Here is a 19,051-nt window from a genome sequence, read left to right on the forward strand (position 1 = left end):
TGAAAGGTCTATTCCTGGACTATTTCATACACTTGCTTTTATTAACTTTATATATTCCTTCAATAAAGATATTAGTTAGATTCTGGCCTCTGTGTATGGTTATTGGTGCTCTGCAGCCTGGGTCGTGACAAGCGTGCATAAGAATTCATTATTTTTTTTCAAACTGTAGTCTCCTCCCCCAAATCTGAGAGACCGTGGTCCTCGACTTAAATAGTTTGAGTACCCCTGACATAGGACATGGAACCTGGCCTCAAAATGCTTTTGCTGAATTTCCCCCTTCCATTTCTGGAAGAGATGTGCATCAGGGCTCCAGAGGTGTATAAGGTGGAAAAAGGGAAAGTGATTATCAGGAGCAGAGGTAATCAGTTAACCCTTTTAGATGGTCAGTTAACCATCTGCCTGATGCCCAGCCTTATCCTTGGGGTGCTTTTTGGCAGCTTCTTTTCTGGATTTTTTACTGTGCTTCAGCAAGATAAGAGTCTACAATATGCTTTGTATTTTGCAGACGCAATTTTGCCCTGGCATCTGCCACATAGCATTTTTTTGCTGAACTTGGATTTCCCTAAGACTTTAAAAAATATTCTTTACCCTTAGACGTATACCATAGTGTGCACTGGTGGTGTGAACTTTGTGGCCACTGCAGCCTTGGGTTGGCTTTGGATTGCATTATATGGTTTGCATTATATGGTCAGTGTAGAAAGGCCCCAAGTGATTTAAATATGAATCTTCTTTTGATGATATAAATTATCCTTCCTGCTTTGAACCTTAGCTTGCCACAACCAAGTTCTTTCCAAGCATATTAATTTCTATTACCATATTGGACAATGGAAGCCATCTTCTTCTGCTTTTTTGTTGCCCTGCTTACATTGATTCTATTTCTTCATTCTGTGATTGTTTCTAGCAAGTTGAATGTTACTAGAAAGTACATTCATGTATTCCTTCTACTATAGAATTAATTCACTCCATTCCTCACGATTGTTGCCCTAAAACTGAAACTGATTGGAAGTTTAATTGATTGGAAATTCTGTTATCTCCGTGTATTTCCATGGTGTGCATTTAGAATACACAGAAGTGGATATGGATTATTTCCCTAATACCACTGATACCCCTGTTTATTCACTAATAATTCAGGTTTGCAAAATTTGTTTCTTTGGCCAGAGATTCTACCACTTTCATTTGTGTTTGATTTGAATTGACCTTTAAATGTCCCACCTAGTCTATGATTGATTAGGACTGCATGTTTAGGACTCCACCATTCAATGTAGATTTAATTCAAAGGAGAGGGAGGAGATGGAAATACTGAAGCAATTGATGACACTGAAGATACCTGGCAATGATCTCATCCAGGTGTTTCCTTTAGATATTAACATATGTGAAAGATCAAATTGAACTTTGCAGCACAACTATGTTGTGGAACAGAAGGATAAAACTTGGTGTTCCCACATGTTGGGAATTCTAGAAGAGTTCACATTTTGTTCAGTGAAGATATTATTGTTCAGGTGTATAATTCATTTCACAAATATATGATTATCCCACATAAAGTCTGCTAAAACCCTTAAGGAGATGATTGGGAAACCTTTCTGGTCGTCCTTACAAAAATGATTTTTCCAACAGCTATGCTCAAGAAATGAAATATTCTAAAGCACAATGTAGCATAGGTTTTCTATACATCATTGCAGGCTGCTACAAACAGCTTGACTGGAGTGTGACTTTAATGGCTTATTATATGAGTGTATTTATTTAGGTACTCTGTTAAGACAGAGCTAAAGGTTTCTAATGTAGTATAGAGTATGAAACATACTCTTATTTGCTGCAATATTGTTTAGGCAACTGTTGCTTTCTCAAAAACATACTGCTTTACTAGAAGAACATAACAAGTTTAAAATTGTTTTTATTTAGGACTATAGTGTTTGAATCGCCGGTTCTTTCTTTGTTTCGTGCCCATGTTGCCTCAAACATTTAATATAAAACAAACCTAAAGTTATTTCTGGACCTTTTATTAATTGAAATTGCATACTGACGTAGAAGCTGTACATCTTGTAATAAGCATATTTAAATTAATTTTGGAAAGCTTTGTGTACCTGAACTATTAGACTTCCTTCTAACGTGTAAACATTTCAACTTGAGGATGCAAGGATTTTACTTTATTTCTGGATATATATAAAGTCATAGTTCCCCATTTTTGCTGTGAGTGAATAGATTCTGCAGTGAACACTGCCTATAAAACATGTGGTGCATCATTCATTTTTTCTAGCTAAGTCTTTATCTTTTTGTTGTTCTGCCTCTTCCCCTAAATCATGTTGTTTGTCCATCAAGTAAGGCTTCAGACACTTCTAGTTTTTGCCTGCTGCAGGGCATAGGAGAATTCCTTTGCAGGGTTGTATGTGTCTCTTTTTCTTTTCTTTCAGTTCTTTAGTCTTAAATGAATGACTAGTGGACTGCATAGCTTTCTTTGAGAAACTCAGTCAAGTGCCTTTCATGAAATCTATATTACTAATACTTTTGCTATAACATTTGGTTTGCTATCTATTTCTGATGCTTGGTTGTAGCCCATCGGTTTGTAATTGAAGCAGTAAATAAAGGCCATTAAACCAACAAAGACTTGCATTAATTGTGTTTTAGAAGTCTTTATGACAAACGCTCCACATGAAAGATAGCATTTGGAACAAGGACTTGCTAAAGGCCAGAACAATGGGAGAATAATATATAGAAAGTATATTTTCCCCATACCTTACCACTCTGCCTGAATGGAGGTCAAAACAGGCAATTTACAGGGTCAGCTGTGTTTAGCTTTGCTGTAGAACTGCTTCATTTAGCATCAGACCATTCTGTGACCCCAGAACATTTCCTTGAAGGCAGTTCATAAAAGTTATGGTACTTCACTTTTTCTATCACTTTTCTGTTTGTTTATTTATCTGTAGAAATAAGCAAACCATACAGCTGATGTTACTATTTAACCCCACACTGGAGCTTTGTAACATCTAGTTTCTACTGTAACTATTTCTCAGTTGCTCAGTCTACGTTTTTCTATAATCCTCGGTGAATTAGAAAACCTTATATTCCACCCTCACAATGCCTTCATGCCCCTCAGTTAGCAAAAGTGCAAACCAGAAAAATATATTAAAGTTTCTGAACAAAGACAGATGCAGAACAAAACAAATTAAAATTAAAAATTAAAGAATACCTGTATGACCAAGGAAGATTTTAATAATCAAACCTAGAGCCTTGGGGCAAATATTTCTATAGTTTAAATACAGCCACTCAGAGGTCTCAATTTATATAGATTCTCTTGCAGTTGCACTAATATATATTCAGTTTAAGTAGTGAAACACTGGCTGCAAGCAACTTCCATGGTGCCAGGTGTTTTGCAGCCCGTCCTATAAGCATCTATTGGATCTCTCTGCTTCAGTGGCATCTTCTGTCTGTAGAATAGTGAGGGCCCTCTCTTCCCAGTCTCTGAATAACTTACATATCTAGTTGTGAAATACTAAAAATATCAAAAATACTAATCATGGTGGGATAAGGGACCTTACATAATGAGAAGTATAATTGATACTTAAAACATATCCCCTCTCTTACTACTTTTAAAAATAGGTATTGCTATAAAATACAGAATCAACCATTTTAATTGTATGATATTGTGAAATCACTCTGTGCCTTCTTTGGCTGTAAGCTGGCATCCTTTGCATACCTTTGGGAAGTAAGACCTATTGGTCTCAGTTGGACGTGTTTTTTTTAGTATAGGTGACCTTATGCAAGTCACAGTTTTTCAGTCTCAGAGGGAAGGCAAAGGCAAACTCACTCAGAACATATATTGCCAAAAACCCCTAATGATAGGGGTTACCAGGGTTACCCTAAGTCAGAAATGATTTGAAAAAACAACAGCTGCCCAGAAAGTCCTTGATAAAATTGGGTTTTCATGTTCATCTATCATTTAAGTGTACTTTGTCTTCATGCAAACCTCATATCTCCTTAGTAAAGCATATAACTCAGCAAAAATCTTTAGCCTGCCTTTTTGGCAAAGCACACTGAAACTTAGCCATTTCTAAATCCTGTGAAAAAGCAACTGTTACAGATTTTTCAGGAATTTAACAGCTCACTGACATAATAAAATCAGTCCTCGAGGAAGCTCATTAAATCTTGTGTGTTAGTCTATTTTTAAAGCAAGAAAAATTACTCAATTTAATGTAATGCTGCTGCACTTTGCTAATACGTTTTTAAATGATAAGACATCATTTTAAAATGTGCAGTCTCTATTTGTTTTGGACAGCTAAAGATTTGCCTTTATAAACTAGCAAATGAGCAGCAGCTCTATAGTAGATTTTTTTCAAGGAGCCATATAGTATATTTATATGAAATATGTACGGTATATGATGCATCTGCAAGGTAGATCAGATAAAAATGAAAAGAAAAAACCCCTTCTCTCCACCCAGTGAAACAGCTACTCAAGCACAGTTTAGAAATGCAAGAGCTAAAGAGAATTCACAAACTAACTGCAGACCTAAGAAAACAAGCAACAGAAAGTAAAACCAGTTTCCTAGAAGGCATAGAAAAGAATTTTCTTGACCTAATGCCTAAAATTAAAGGAAGAAACTCAAGTCATAAATTAATACCACATTCTTAAGCACTGAGAATTTTTAGAGGACAACACCATGAACTTTTAATTTAACAATACTGGTGTCTTAAATTTCTCTTTAAAATTTACTCTTTTGTGACCATTGAAGGTAGTTTAGTAAACAAGCTAATATTCAGATTAGTGCAATAATCGAGTAAATTTTATAGAATTTCCCATAAAAAGGGAACAGTGCTGCAAGTTCGCTACAATGATATTTAAAAGCACATTTGGTAGGAATTTAACTTTTAAAACATTTTATCACTCTTCTGCATTGCTTTAAAAGGAGATGTGTTTAATTTCCCAAACATTATTGCCCTTGTATAGCTTGTTGAAAATATAACAATGGTTTATTGATCTGCAGTTGGATTTGTTTGTAGAATGAGTTTTTACTTTCAGTTCATTACTACCCAAAGAAAGGCTGCAGTGTTTTGCTGCAGATGTTAGTATTGCCTGACTGAAATTACTCATTATCTAATTTCTTGGTAGTGTGCAGATCATGACAAGGTCTGTGCGCTGATGCTTCTATGTTGGAGACAAGTTCCTTTTGAGTATTTACGTACACTGCATACTGAAATTATAGGAAAAGAAAGTACAGTAGAGTCTCACTTATCCAAGCCTCGCTTATCCAAGCCTCTGGATTATCCAAGCCATTTTTGTAGTCAATGTTTTCAATATATCGTGATATTTTGGTGCTAAATTCGTAAATACAGTAATTACAGCATAACATTACTGCGTTTTGAACTACTTTTACTGTCAAATTTGTTGTATAACATGAAGTTTTGGTGCTTAATTTGTAAAATCATAACCTAATTTGAGGTTTAATAGGTTTTTCCTTAATCCCTCCTTATTATCCAAGATATTCGCTTATCCAAGCTTCTGCCGGCCCGTTTAGCTTGGATAAGTGAGACTCTAATGTATTCTGAAACATTCAAATATGGCATCCTTCAGATGGATTGGAAAGAAAGATCCTGTTTTTATTTATTTATTTATTTACAACATTTATACCCCGCCCTTCTCACCCGAGGGGACTGTAATCCTCAGCCATCATGCAGCTTTTTGCAAGGAGAACATTGTACATTGGATTCCTATATTTGTGATCAGTTAGAACAGTGGTTCTCAGCTTGGGGGTCCCCAGATGCTTTTGGCCTTCAACTCCTAGAAATCCTAACAGCTGGTAAACTGGCTGGGATTTCTGGGAGTTGTAAGCCAAAAACATCAGGTGATCTCAGGTTGAGAACTACTGAGTTAGAAGTATCTGAACCAAACATTAGTTCTGGACCATTTTCAGTGTGAATGTGGAAAAAGCCCTTGGGGATTGATGCATGGGATCTCATGATTTTTCACTCCCCTGAACTGCTACTGAACTGTCTGCTATTTCTTCAGTGCCTTCCTTCAGCATGACATATTCTTGTCAGCATTGCCGATAATACCAGCCAGTTATAGATTGCATATGAAGGTGATGATGTCAGCAAATCAATCCAGTTATACTGTGACAATTATAATGTGACACTGGTAGTGACAGCAAACTAAGCAGCATTGCCCTTAACCCGGAGATCCGGATCAGGTCTAATGGCATTAGCATTTGCACTGAGAATGTGCTTATCTCATTGCCTCTAAGAAAGTGTGGATGCACGGTATTCTTCTAATACATATCCAAGCTATTCCTTCCTGTTCATTGCAGTGAAGTGAGGTTCGTTGGAAATAAACAGAAATCTCTGCTACAAAGAAGCTAGAGCGAGAGGTCTCCTATTAGCCAAGGAAGAAGCCAACTACAAAGCAGATACTGGATCTGAGTTCTAAATGCCAAAGCATGTGTTTTCTCCCACAAGACATAACCAAATTCCTATTCTACAGAAACAAATCCAGTACAGACAGTCCCTGAGTTACAAACATTTGACTTACAAACATCTCATAGTGAAGAATGGGGGTGAGACAACAGGAAGTGAGAGAATTATTATTATTGACACAACAACATAGTATGACACAGCAAACAAGATAGATACGCTGGATTTTGTATCACAAAATCACAAGTTGATCACTTCCCAAGCGTTTAGGACTGTGCGATGTATTTTCGGATGATGTGCGCAGATCCCAGTAAGGTGGTCTTTTGCAGTTGTTTCCAAATTCCGGCTGAGATCTTTTGGCACGGCACCCAGTGTACCAATTACCACTGGGACCACCTGTACTGGTTTCTGCCAGAGCCTTTGCAGTTCGATCTTGAGGTCCTGATATCGGCTAAGTTTTTCCTGTTGTTTTTCATCAATTTGACTGTCACCTGGTATGGCGACATCAATAATCCAAACCTTTTTCTTTTCCACAACTGTGAGGTCTGGTGTGTTGTGTTCCAGAACTTTGTCAGTCTGGATTCGAAAATAATAATAATAATAATAATAATAATAATAATAATTATTATTATTATCCCATCCTACCTCTCGAAGGGGACACAGGGCGGTTTCCATCAAAGTGGCAAACATTCAGTGCCATAATAAAACAGACAAAACAAATCAGTCAACACAATAAATATTACAACTTCAATATAAACTTATAATAACAACCAATAATAAGAAAAAGTAAGAACTTACATAAACATAATGTATCACATTACACACAATTACCAAGATAATAAACAACTGAGCAGCTAAAATCTACCCCTCAGAAGGCAAATTCACTCCTGAAAGAGTTATCATGGGGAAAAGGTGTCTCCACTGAAACGTTCTCACCAATCCTTGTTTCCACAGCAAGCCACATTTTTCAAATCCAATTGTCACTGGGACAGAAAGTGAGGTGAAATGTTCTGAACAGAGTAACACCACAGGGGAATTAACACTTTCCAATGCTATCCAAAGCTTATACAGTATATGGCAGGAGTTACACTTTAAAATGTACATGTTCTGACTTACATACAAATTCAATTTAAGAAAAAAACCTACATAACCTATCTTGTTCGTAACTTGGGGACTATCTGTATTGCTTAGATATTCCCAGAATGGGGGACACAAGGCATAAAATGTTTATGTCACTCACATCATAAGATAGACAACACATTCCTCCTCTGGAGCTATAAAATTGCTTTGGTAGAAAAAACGCTCCTTGTCACTCCCCCCAAAAATATCCTATCTTTCTTAATTGGACCCTTTTTATCATCCAGCACACTTGACTTACTACCTATACTTCCATTTTTGTAAGGATTGGCTTCCTGTTCTTCTATCTTCTTCCTTTCCATTCTGAAGAATTTTATGAATCATTATGGTGCCAAAAGGCATTTTTCAGAAAATTAAAGGAAGAAAATAAGTTAAAAGATATTTCTCTTCTTTCTTTCACTTATAATGTAAATATAGCATCAATATATTGACATAATTTAAATTTATTAGAATATTTTCAAACCATGAAGGGTATTATATGAGAACACATTATTGCCCATCAGAACCATAGTTATTTTATTGCTGTACTAGGGCAAAATAGGGACTTTCTGGTCACTTGGTATGAAAAGAGGAACCTGGCTCTTTCACCTTGCAAGCATAAATTCTTTTAAATCTCCACCCTAAATCCTCAGAAGTGGATACTTGCAAAACTCTAGCCCTGATTTCACTAGGTAAATGTCTCTGGGAATGATATGTTCTAAGGTTTTTTAGTTTGCGGTTTTCTTGTTAGCATCTGTTCAAGGAAAGTGAGAACAAAATCTCTACTATGGAGGTATCTCTCACCATATAGAGACCAGTGGTTTCATCTTTGTTTATTGAAATTGATATGTATTCTTAGGAATGTAAGATTGTGCTTAGGATGTTGCCATAACTTTCACATATTACAACTCTTGAAAGACTTGAAACTACTTTTGAAAACTGTGAAATGCTATGCAAATGTGATATTGGAGCAGCTGCAACATGTGGGCTGAGTAGTAAGGTTTTTCTGTGGGGTTGCAAATTAGTGGTGAGAGCTATGAAAAGTTTATACAGAGGTTTGTTTGCGTAAACGTGTAACAATCTTTCGCGCTGGTATGAAATCTGTTCTCTGCTTCCCATGATGTCACCAACATCCCCAATAAAGCACAAAATGAATTCTTGGATCTGCGGAATGATTCCTCAGCGACTTGTTTGATGAAAAACTGCTGACTCAATTCTGATGTGCTATGTATCTGTCATATCCAAATGTCACCATGCTTGTGTTTTGAGTTTTACTCTTCTTTGTTTCTACATATCTCTTTGAGACTGGATTTTCAATGCTTCCTCATTTGAAAACCAAAACAGGAAACAGATTAAATGTTGAGAATGAACCAGGATATGTATACTTCTATTGAGGAAAAACATAGGATAATGTTTTTCTTTCTGTTTGGAGGCAGGGGATGCAATTTCGGTATTTTTTAAGACTTACCTGCACTCTAGGGGAAGTAAAATATTCTTCTGTTCTGTATTGCTTGCCTATAGAAAAAAGTTTTTTTGCTACATTTTAGATGCTTAGTTGTATTTATGGTGATGAGGCTTGGTATATATCTGGTTCATCACTTGCCTTCAGGTAAAAGTGCTGCAATTGACAAGTAGAGGCCAAGTTCCAAAGAGTCTTATGTGTCAAAGTAAAATATGTCTCTGTATATACAAAGCAAGAAATGTAAAACTCCTTCCCAAGAGTCCCTTCAGTTCCCACCTTTGATAAAAATATTGATATTAAAAATTCCTTTTAAACATTTTGTGAAAAAAACACAGGTATTTTTAAAAGCCACTGCCAAAGAGTCTGTTAACAACAATTTATGGAGATGAGGGAAAGCCCAGTCATTCCCCTTTTCCAGGTGGTATACCTCAGTGCTACTTAATAGTAGTATTCCATGGACCAATACTTATTACTTGAGGATTTCCAATAAAATAATTTCAAAAGACAGTTGTAACCCATAGGCAAAATCCAATACCAATCCCTGGCACATTGGACCAAAGTAAAAAGTACATGGAGTACAGGTTCCTTCCCTCTTAAGTGCAGAGATAGTGGAAGTCATATACTAGGGAACTTAAGGAAATGGAGGAAATCTGAGGAAGAAAAGTTTAACAACATTTCTATGGGACTATCTAGTTAATTAACTCTGTAGTTAATTCTGCTGAAAGTAGACTGTATCAGACTGAAGGACTTAAGATATTCCTAGTGAAACAGTATAAATCCAATCTGCAAAAGTGAAATCTGCAAACGTGGAGGACCAACTATATTGCTCATAAGTTAAATATGAGCCAACAGTGTGATGCTGAAGCAGCAAGGAAGAGTTTGGGTTTTGTTTTTGTTTTTTGCTTGTATGAATAGAAGTATAGTTTCTAGGTGGAGAAAAGTAATACTGCATTTGCTAGATCTCATTTGGATGCCTCTGTTTAAGAAGGATATGGACAGATTGAAGCAGCTTCAGAGATGAGCAAAAAGGATGATATGAGAAATGGAGAAACAAAAATAAGAAAATAGAAGGAGCTGGGCATGATCAGTTTTGTGGTTATAAGATGTGTATGTGTGACATAACTGAGCAATTTTAATGTCTCAAGGATTGTTACAGAGAGGAGGGGGCAGACCTATTATCTGCTGTCCTCAGAAGGTAGATGTATAATGGTTTCACATCATAGGGAAGTAGATTTTGTATTGAAGATAGGAAGGAATCTTTTGACAGTGAGAGAAGTTCAGCAATGGGCCTAGTTGCCAGTAGAGGTGGTGGGGTTTCATTCTCTGAAAGTCTTCAGAAAGAGTATATACAGCAACCTGTTGGATATGCTTTAGCTGCAAACCTGCAGTCCCATAAGGCCCCTTTCTACTATGATTCTTTGGCTTTTCTTTAGAATAAAACTATTAATTCATGTATAAGTCTAGAAATTTTGGTAAGAAAAACAACCTCCCAAAACCTGGGTCAATTTATCTGCAGGCCAATATGAGTAATAGTTCCAGAATCTGCCATCATCAGATGTTCTAGAATCTAGCTTGACTTAGGATGTGGCATATCATGTTACTCTCAGCTGTTTATATTGTGATGAAGTGGCATAATAAACTATAATCTGCCATAAAACAGATTGCTTTCTTGCCTTTGAATGCACTGTGCTAAGACAAGTTATTGAACTACACTACTTTGTTTTGAAACAAAGAATATCTATTAGCATGGCCACAACATAGAAGAGGAAAGAAAATTTGCAAATAGCTTTTTGAATCATTAACTGAAAAGCATAAGTTCCTGAACAAGTGATTGCCTCGAAATAAAATGTTTGACGCATTAACACCAGTCATTATGTACGTTGGCTGATGTAAATGTATGTGCCATACAAGATGAGAAGGATTATTCTAATTTGTGAGACTTGTGCATCATGCTGTCTCTCTCAGTTAATCTAAATACTTATAACTTCCGTTATATTTCTGTTTCAGGCTTGAATTTGTAGAAATTGGCATCTCTACTTTGTTTCCTAAAACTGTTCTTGAGAAACCATTGCTACACTTACTCCCTTTAATATTTCAAAATAGTTCCCATTTCTAGAGCTCTAATTGCTCTACCTCTTAAAAGACAAAACCCATTTTTGTTTCTTTTTAAAATAGTTTCTTTTTTATTTCGTGACCTTGAAAACTCATACCTGGTGTCCTTGAGTTTCTTTCTTCCTACTAGAACAGTCCATTGTGATCATGGTAGCAGAAACATGTCTACTTACTTTCATTCTTCGCTTTTCCATGTGTATGGTTCATAGAAAATAACAGCAACAAATACTAATTACATGTAGATAATATAGTTTTTATGCTTTTGTGGTTCCCTTGTCTGTCCACCCCAGATTTGTTGATCTGATTTTTTCCCTCCAAAGAGGGCACCACAAATTCCCCAAAATTGGGAAATCTAAAGAGCCTAATTCAGGGTGAATTGACAAAGTAGAATTAATGCAATTTGACACTACAGTAGAGTCTCACTTATCCAAGCCTCGCTTATCCAAGCCTCTGGATTATCCAAGCCATTTTTTTAGTCAATATTTTCAATATATCGTGATATTTTGGTGCTAAATTTGTAAATACAGTAATTACAACATAACATTACGGCGTATTGAACTACGTTTTCTGTCAAATTTGTTGTATAACATGATGTTTTGGTGCTTAATTTGTAAAATCATAACCTAATTTGATGTTTAATAGGCTTTTCCTTAATCCCTCCTTATTATCCAAGATATCCGCTTATCCAAGCTTCTGCCGGCCCGTTTAGCTTGGATAAGTGAGACTCTACTGTATTTAAACTACCATGGCTCTATGATATGGAATCCAGGGAGTTATGGTTTGTAATTTGGTGAGGCAAGAGCACTCTTTGGTAGGGAACGCTAAAGATCTTATAAGACTATATAACATCTATGATTCCATAGCATTAAGCTATTGCAGTTAAAGTTGTGTCAAACTACATTATTTCTTCAGAGTGGGTGCATCCTAAGTCACCTCCCAAATAAATATGTGAGTTTTCTGTAGATTTTGGCTTAAAATTTACACTGATAACCTAATTTTGACCAAAGGTGTTGTTTTCACTTACTATATGCATACATAAGTCAACTTCGTGTATAAGTTGAGGGCAGGTTTGAGGACTAAAATTTGAATGTTGCTGTGATCCATGGATACGTTGAGAAACCTTCACAGAGAGCGGAAGCACCACTGCCACATCAGGGGTCAGCTGGCAGTTGCTGCTGTCATTTCCCTACCAAGCTTTCAAAAAGGCCAGAAACAGTACCACAGCAAACAATAATGGGATTTAGTGTTTCTTTTAGGTTCTTACAGGATGGACTAAGCTTTTGCCAGACCACTCAGGGAAGCAGTTGGGTTCTATCCTTTGACTCATGGATAAGTCTGTTCAAGAGTTTTTTAGGGTTTTATTTTTTTTCCACCAACATTTCTAGACTTATTCATAAGTATATTGGATATGTTGACATCTCAGACATTTTCATTCAAGTTCCTGACAGACTAGCAAATTTTAGCACTACCAATTTTTGATTGCATTCACTTCATAAAACCATTGACCTTAACCTGGCCAGTAGTAGGTAAATTTTCATCTAATGTATATTATGGTAAGGTGTCTGATGAAGCTGAATCAAAACAAACAATGTGGTTAAAACTAATGAAATAAATAAGGTGTTTCTTGTGTGTCTTCAGGTCTTTTCCACTTCGCAACAGCCCTTGCCCTGCCCTCTCAAATCTGATCATGCCCACCATGTCCTGGTTTACTGGTTATGTTGGGTTATGTATATGTATGATGTTTTTACTCTGCTGTTTTTATTTATTTTAATTAGATTGTTTATGTGTTATTATGCTGTTAATTGTGTTTTAGCTTGTAATCTTTGTTTATGCTGGGCTTGGTCCTCATGTAAGCCACCCTGAGTCCCATAGGGGAGATGGTGGCAGCATATAGAAATAAAGTTATTATTATATATAAGTACTAGCTGTGTCCGGCCACAAGTTGCTGTGGCGTTGTCTGGTGGTGAACTTGTTGAGGTAGTGGTGGTATTGAATGTCTGTTGTATGGTTGTCTTTATGTTTAGTATGCATTTGGTTGTTTGTGTACTGTGAAAGTGGTGAGGGTAGAGGGGGTCTATGTCCCTGTGTAGTATTGTATAGTATTTATACGTTGTCCATGTGTTGTGAATGCTTGGATTGTGTCCTGCTGCATAGTAGAAAGGGTTGGGCTGGATGGCCCTTAGGGGTCTCTCCAAACTCTTGGATTCTATGCTGTTATTATTATTATTATCATCATCATCATCATCTTCATCATCATTATTATGTAGAGGCTGGATGGCCATCTGTCAGGAGTGCTTGGTTGTGTCCTCCTGCATGGTAGAAGGAAGTTGATCTGGATGATCCTTAGGGGTCACTCCAAACCTTAGGATTGTATGATGATGTTATTATTAATATTATTATTAGTAGTAGTAGTATTGAGAAGCTTGGTGGCCATCTGTTGGGAGTGCTTGGATTGTGTCCTGCATGGCAGAATTGGGTTGGACTGGATGGCCTTTAGGGGTGTCTCCTAACTGCTCTGATGCTATGATTCAATGTGTATTATTATTGTGCAGATATTGGATGGCCATCTGTCAGGAGTGGTTGGATTGTGTCCTCCTGCATGATATAAGGAAGTTGAACTGGATGATCCTTAGGGGTATCTGCTAACCTTAGGATTGTATGATATTATTATTATTATTATTATTATTATTATTATTATTATTATTATTATTATTATTATTATTGAGAGGCTGGCTGGCCATCTGTTGGGAGTGCTTGGATTATATCGTCCAATGGCAGAGTTGGGTTGGACTGGATGGCCTTTAGGGGTCTCTCCTAACTGTCTGATTCTATGATTCAATTTGTATTATTACTGTGCAGATCTTGGATGGCCATCTGTCAGGAGTGCTTGGTTTGTGTTGTCCTGCATGGTAAAAGGAAGTTAAACTGGATGATCCTTAGGGGTGTCTCCTAACCTTATGATTGTATGATATTCTTATTATTCTTATTCTTATTCTTCCTATTATTCTTATTATTGAGAGGCTGGGTGGCCATCTGTTGGGCTTGCCTGGATTGTGTCCTCCATGGCAGAATTGGGTTGGACTGGATTACCACAGTAATTATTTCATATTACAGCAGAATCTCACTTATCCAACATTCGCTTATCCAGTGTTCTGGATTATCCAACGCAGTCTGCCTTTTAGTAGTCAATGTTTTTGTAGTCAATGTTTTAAATTCATTGTGATATTTTGGTGCTAAATTTGTAAATGCAGTAATTACAACATAGCATTACTGAGCATTGAACTACTTTTTCTGTCAAATTTGTTGTATAACATGATGTTTGGTGCTTAATTTGTATAATCATTACCTAATTTGATGTTTAATCGGCTTTTCCTGAATCCCTTCTTATTATCCAACATATTCACTTATCCAATGTTCTGCCGGCTTGTTTATGTTGGATAAGCGAGACTAAACTGTATATTTATAATTTTATATTATCTGCTTAGAACTGGATTATATGAGGCCCCTTCTACACAGCTGTATAAAATGCACACTGAAGTGAATTATCTGGCAGTGTGGACTCAAGATAATCCAGTTCAGAGCAGATAATATAAGATTATAAATGGGTAATATAGCTGTGTGGAAGGGCCTTGAGTCTACACTGCCATATAATCCAGTTAAAATCAGATAATCTGTATTTTATAGGCAGTGTGGAAGACGCCTGAGGCCTAACTATGCCTGTCCCCTGGGCTGAGTAGGTTGCTAGGAGACCAAGTGGCTAGAGTTTAACCTTGTAACTGGCAGCAATTGGATAAAAAACAATTATTCCTTTCCCTCTAATTAGGACTTTATTTTTATTTTATTTTTGTTGTATGAACGTACAGGCATGGATGAGGGGTTGTGTTGCCAAGTTTAGTGTTTCTGGGATGCGTAGTTTTGTTGTTTTGTCCTAGGCCGAATTTTTTTTATCCTTTTATATATATAGATTATCTTAGAGTTTACTCAACAAGATTTATTCAGAGGTTTGCCATTCATTTCTTCCAGAGAAAACATACCTTATACATCGTTACCCAGTAGATTTTCATAGTCCAGTACTCAGAATCCTAGTCCAACACTCAGACCACTATGCCATGCTGGCTTTTGTGCTTACATGAAATATGCATTAACAATTTGTAAAATTAACAACATCCTGCACTAATAGTTCATCACATCTCTATGTGCAAATTACTTCAGATAAATTGTTTTTTTTTTCTATCTTATGCTTTATTTCTTTACATAGAAGCTTGCTATTTCCTTGTCAAAATTTATGCCCCAACATTATAGCTTTCATTTAAGGTGAACAAATTTTATATCATAGAATTGCAAGGCTTGGATAATAGAAAGATAATTCTGTTTCTTGTTCTTTTCTCCATTGGCCACAAAGTGTAGTTACTGGAGAGCATATGCATCCAGAAAGTCCCAATTGCCATATTTAGCTAGGACCAGAGAGCACTTCTGAATATTCCAGTCCAGAATGTCAAAGCAAGTTCCAGTTTCTCAAATTCTTTAGTTTATACAAGATCTTATTTTAGAAACTTTAATATCTCAAGGGTCAACAGAATTTAACCAAAACTTTATAATTGTGGTAAGTGTTTATAACAATAAAAACTTTAAGGCCTGACTTAAAGTTCATTATGGGATGAATATCAAGCTTGTAAATATATGGAGCAAAAGTATATACTTCTTTTTGTTGGAAGTTCTTTAGGTTAAATTAATAAAATGAGTTGGACTGATAATGGTGTTCAAACAAAAGATATGGAAATATTAGCTTTAATCCTGTGCTAGTAGAATCAATATAATAGTACACTGCACCATACTGGTAGGGAAGAAATGATATATCTGTGGATTTTAACCCTCTTGAGCACTCAGAATAAAGAGGATCATCATGCATGAGGGAACTAGACTTCAATATGATTTTGTGCGATGTCCTTCTGGTTGATGGACAATTGGCAGCAATTTGAAAGAGATCTGTCACAAATATGGAGAGGGTCCCCATACATTCTTTTCAGCCCTGTGTATTTGTAAGTTTTTAATGCCTGTCTTGTAACTTCTAACAGGATATCTATGGAAAAATTAAAGTACCATGAAACAGAAAACAACCAGCTTGTGTTATAAACTCTCCATCTTAGAATTGCTCAAATAGTAAAATTGTTTACTTATTTCTTTCTTGCTGGAAGGGAATGGTGACTCATAGGAATTTTTTTGGTTTTGGAGGTCAGAACAACTAACAGATGTGTGATTAGGACAAGTTAACAAGACATGCTGACTAACGTCTATATTGCGTAAAACAAAATAAACTAAAATTCAGAATTTGATATGTGGGTGCAATGTGACTTAATCACTTTGTTTTGTAGTATAGATGTCCTAGTCTTTACATCTGTGTAATCCGGACATCTTCGCAATATCTTTTTATGATCTTGGAAAAATCTGTGGTATGTAAGTGGAAGAAGGTACCACTTGTATCTCTAGCTGCAGTGAGCAAGCACATGCTTAATTTTCAATAACTTGTTTGAGGTTGTCATTTCAATTCATATTATCATCACAGTGGTCTAAAAACCTAAAGCTAAAAATTTCTTTCTTTGTAAAAAATATTGTAGAAGTATTGATTTAATGATATATCTGTGTTGATTTGTTTGTTTTTCCCAGGAGGACCCAAATAGTATTTCATTAAACAAAAAAGATCAACGTAATAATAATGGAGATGAGAAGTCACAAAGCATGGAGACCCTACCTCCAGGTATTATAATTATTGTTATTATTATAATTATTATTGTAATTGCTGCTCCTTGTACTCCACCACACAATCAAAAGGGGTAGAAACCAGTTAAAACTGTACAGTTACTGTACAATAAAGCATCCGCTTATACACGCTTTTCTTTAAAAGCCTTTGATTATAAAAGCCTATCTGAATTTTAAAAAAGACTATGGAAGTACATTTTAGCCTTCATGGGAAGCAGGTTCCAGATTCAGGCAACAGCCATGGGGAAGGGCCTATTTTGTGTAATGAAACAGTGTTTGTTGTTTGAAGATTAAAATATGGATGGGCATTATAAATTACTAAACCCACAATTGTAGCAAGGATAGAATACATTTTGGTATAATAAACCACCTGAGAATGAAGTTGGGAGTTTTATTAACAGCAGTGAGATCATCAAAAATGCTGTTTACAGTTTTGAAAGGAAGTGTTTACTCTTTAGAAGTTAATAGCTTTGCTAAAACTTATATACTTTATCACTTTTTATGGTCTTCAGAAATAATGTCAGGCTTTAATTGTGTAGTGCCCAAAACTTTCAGTCAGGTTGTAAAGCCTTTCAGAGTGGCTGCCCCAGTTCACCCACAAAAGGGTAAGAGGGGAGGGAAAGCGTACAAAAATGTATAGTGGTTGAAACTTGAGAGCCTTGTCTGAGTAGCAAACACACCAAGTTAGCAGGAGAAAGAGCACGTCATGTATCACAGTTTTATTTAAGGACTCTGCCTAAAAATGTTGCATTTTATATAAATGATGTTCCATAAACTCAATTCTAGTCTTTTGATTGGGATGCAAATGGACCTGTGCAGCTATCAGGTGTGGCTGCTAACAGACATCTTATAGGCAACAGAAGACTGAGAACATTGGAATCCTAGTATCAAAGCATTAGGGAAAATAATTACAAGACCTGAGCTTTTAGAATAGATAAAAGAGTCATATGCTTTCATTTCAGAGATAGGTAAAAAAGAACTCGGCTTTAGCAATAGGGAATTCCTTTTTCTTACCATCCCTCCCCACTACAGGCTTTTGTGTCACTTGAAAAGTCAGTTCTAGCAGTCTGTAGAGATCCTTCAAAACAGCACAAAATATTTGGCTTTTTTTTTTGCCATGAACTCAAAAACGTTCATTTGTTTTGACAGACGTTTAGGCATCTTCTTGAGTCAGGTGGATGACTGGAAATACTAATAGCAGCTAACAGGACTTTAAGTTTCAGAACAGCAACTCAAGCTAGCAGACAAATTGCACAGTAAGGAATGACCTACAGCTGCTTTGAAGAAAGTAGACCTAAGAGCATAGAAAGGGGGAAGAGTAAGAGAACAGGGACATGACTAGTTTCATGTATTTTTTTAATAATATTTCAAAAACTATTACAAATAAATGAAACTACATAATAAAATCTATAACTGTTCAAATTTCACAAAAATGTTGATTAGAATAAGAGAAACAGCATTTTGAAATATTGCTTTTACACACACACACACACACACACACACACACACACACACACACACTTTAAATTGGCATATCTAAAAGTCAAGATCAATGACCCATTCATATTGCCACATTTTTAGAAACTACATAAAATACCTTTAATTTGGTACCTAATTGTTCAAAAAATGTTTGATAGTTTAGGAGAAATTAAAATTTATATATATAAAAGGGTAATGAAATTTCGGCCTAGGACAAAACAACAAAACTACACATCCCAGAAACACTAAACTTGGCAGCACAACCCCTCATCCATGCCTCTACGTTCATACAACAAAAAGAAAAGAAAAATAAAGTCCTAATTAGAGGGAAAGGAATACAGTAGAGTCTCACTTATCCAACACTCGCTTATCCAACGTTCTGGATTATCCAACGCATTTTTGTAGTCAATGTTTTCAATATGTTGTGATATTTTGGTCCTAAATTCGTAAATACAGTAAATACTACATAGCATTACTATGTATTGAACTACTTTTTCTGTCAAATGTGTTGTATAACATGATGTTTTGGTGCCTAATTTGTAAAATCATAACCTAATTTGAAGTTTAATAGGCTTTTCCTTAACCCCTCCTTATTATCCAACATATTCGCTTATCCAACATTCTGCTGGCCCGTTTATGTTGGATAAGTGAGACTCTACTGTAATTGTTTTTATCCAATTGCTGCCAGTTAGAAGGCTAAGCTCCGTCAGGGGAAAACCTTTACCC

General features: G+C 36.1%; 1 protein-coding gene across 1 annotated transcript in view; it reads left to right on the plus strand.

Moving 5' to 3' along the window:
- galnt2 (polypeptide N-acetylgalactosaminyltransferase 2) overlaps positions 1 to 19,051 on the plus strand; it is a 75,770-nt gene that overhangs the window by 24,737 nt on the left and 31,982 nt on the right. Inside the window, exon 2 of the mRNA XM_008124424.3 lies at positions 16,754 to 16,844. Coding sequence (XP_008122631.1) covers positions 16,754 to 16,844 — 91 coding nt within the window. The remainder of the gene's footprint in view (positions 1 to 16,753; positions 16,845 to 19,051) is intronic.

The sequence above is a fragment of the Anolis carolinensis genome, unplaced genomic scaffold, assembly GCF_035594765.1.
Source record: "Anolis carolinensis isolate JA03-04 unplaced genomic scaffold, rAnoCar3.1.pri scaffold_32, whole genome shotgun sequence".
Taxonomy (NCBI): Eukaryota; Metazoa; Chordata; class Lepidosauria; order Squamata; family Dactyloidae; genus Anolis; species Anolis carolinensis.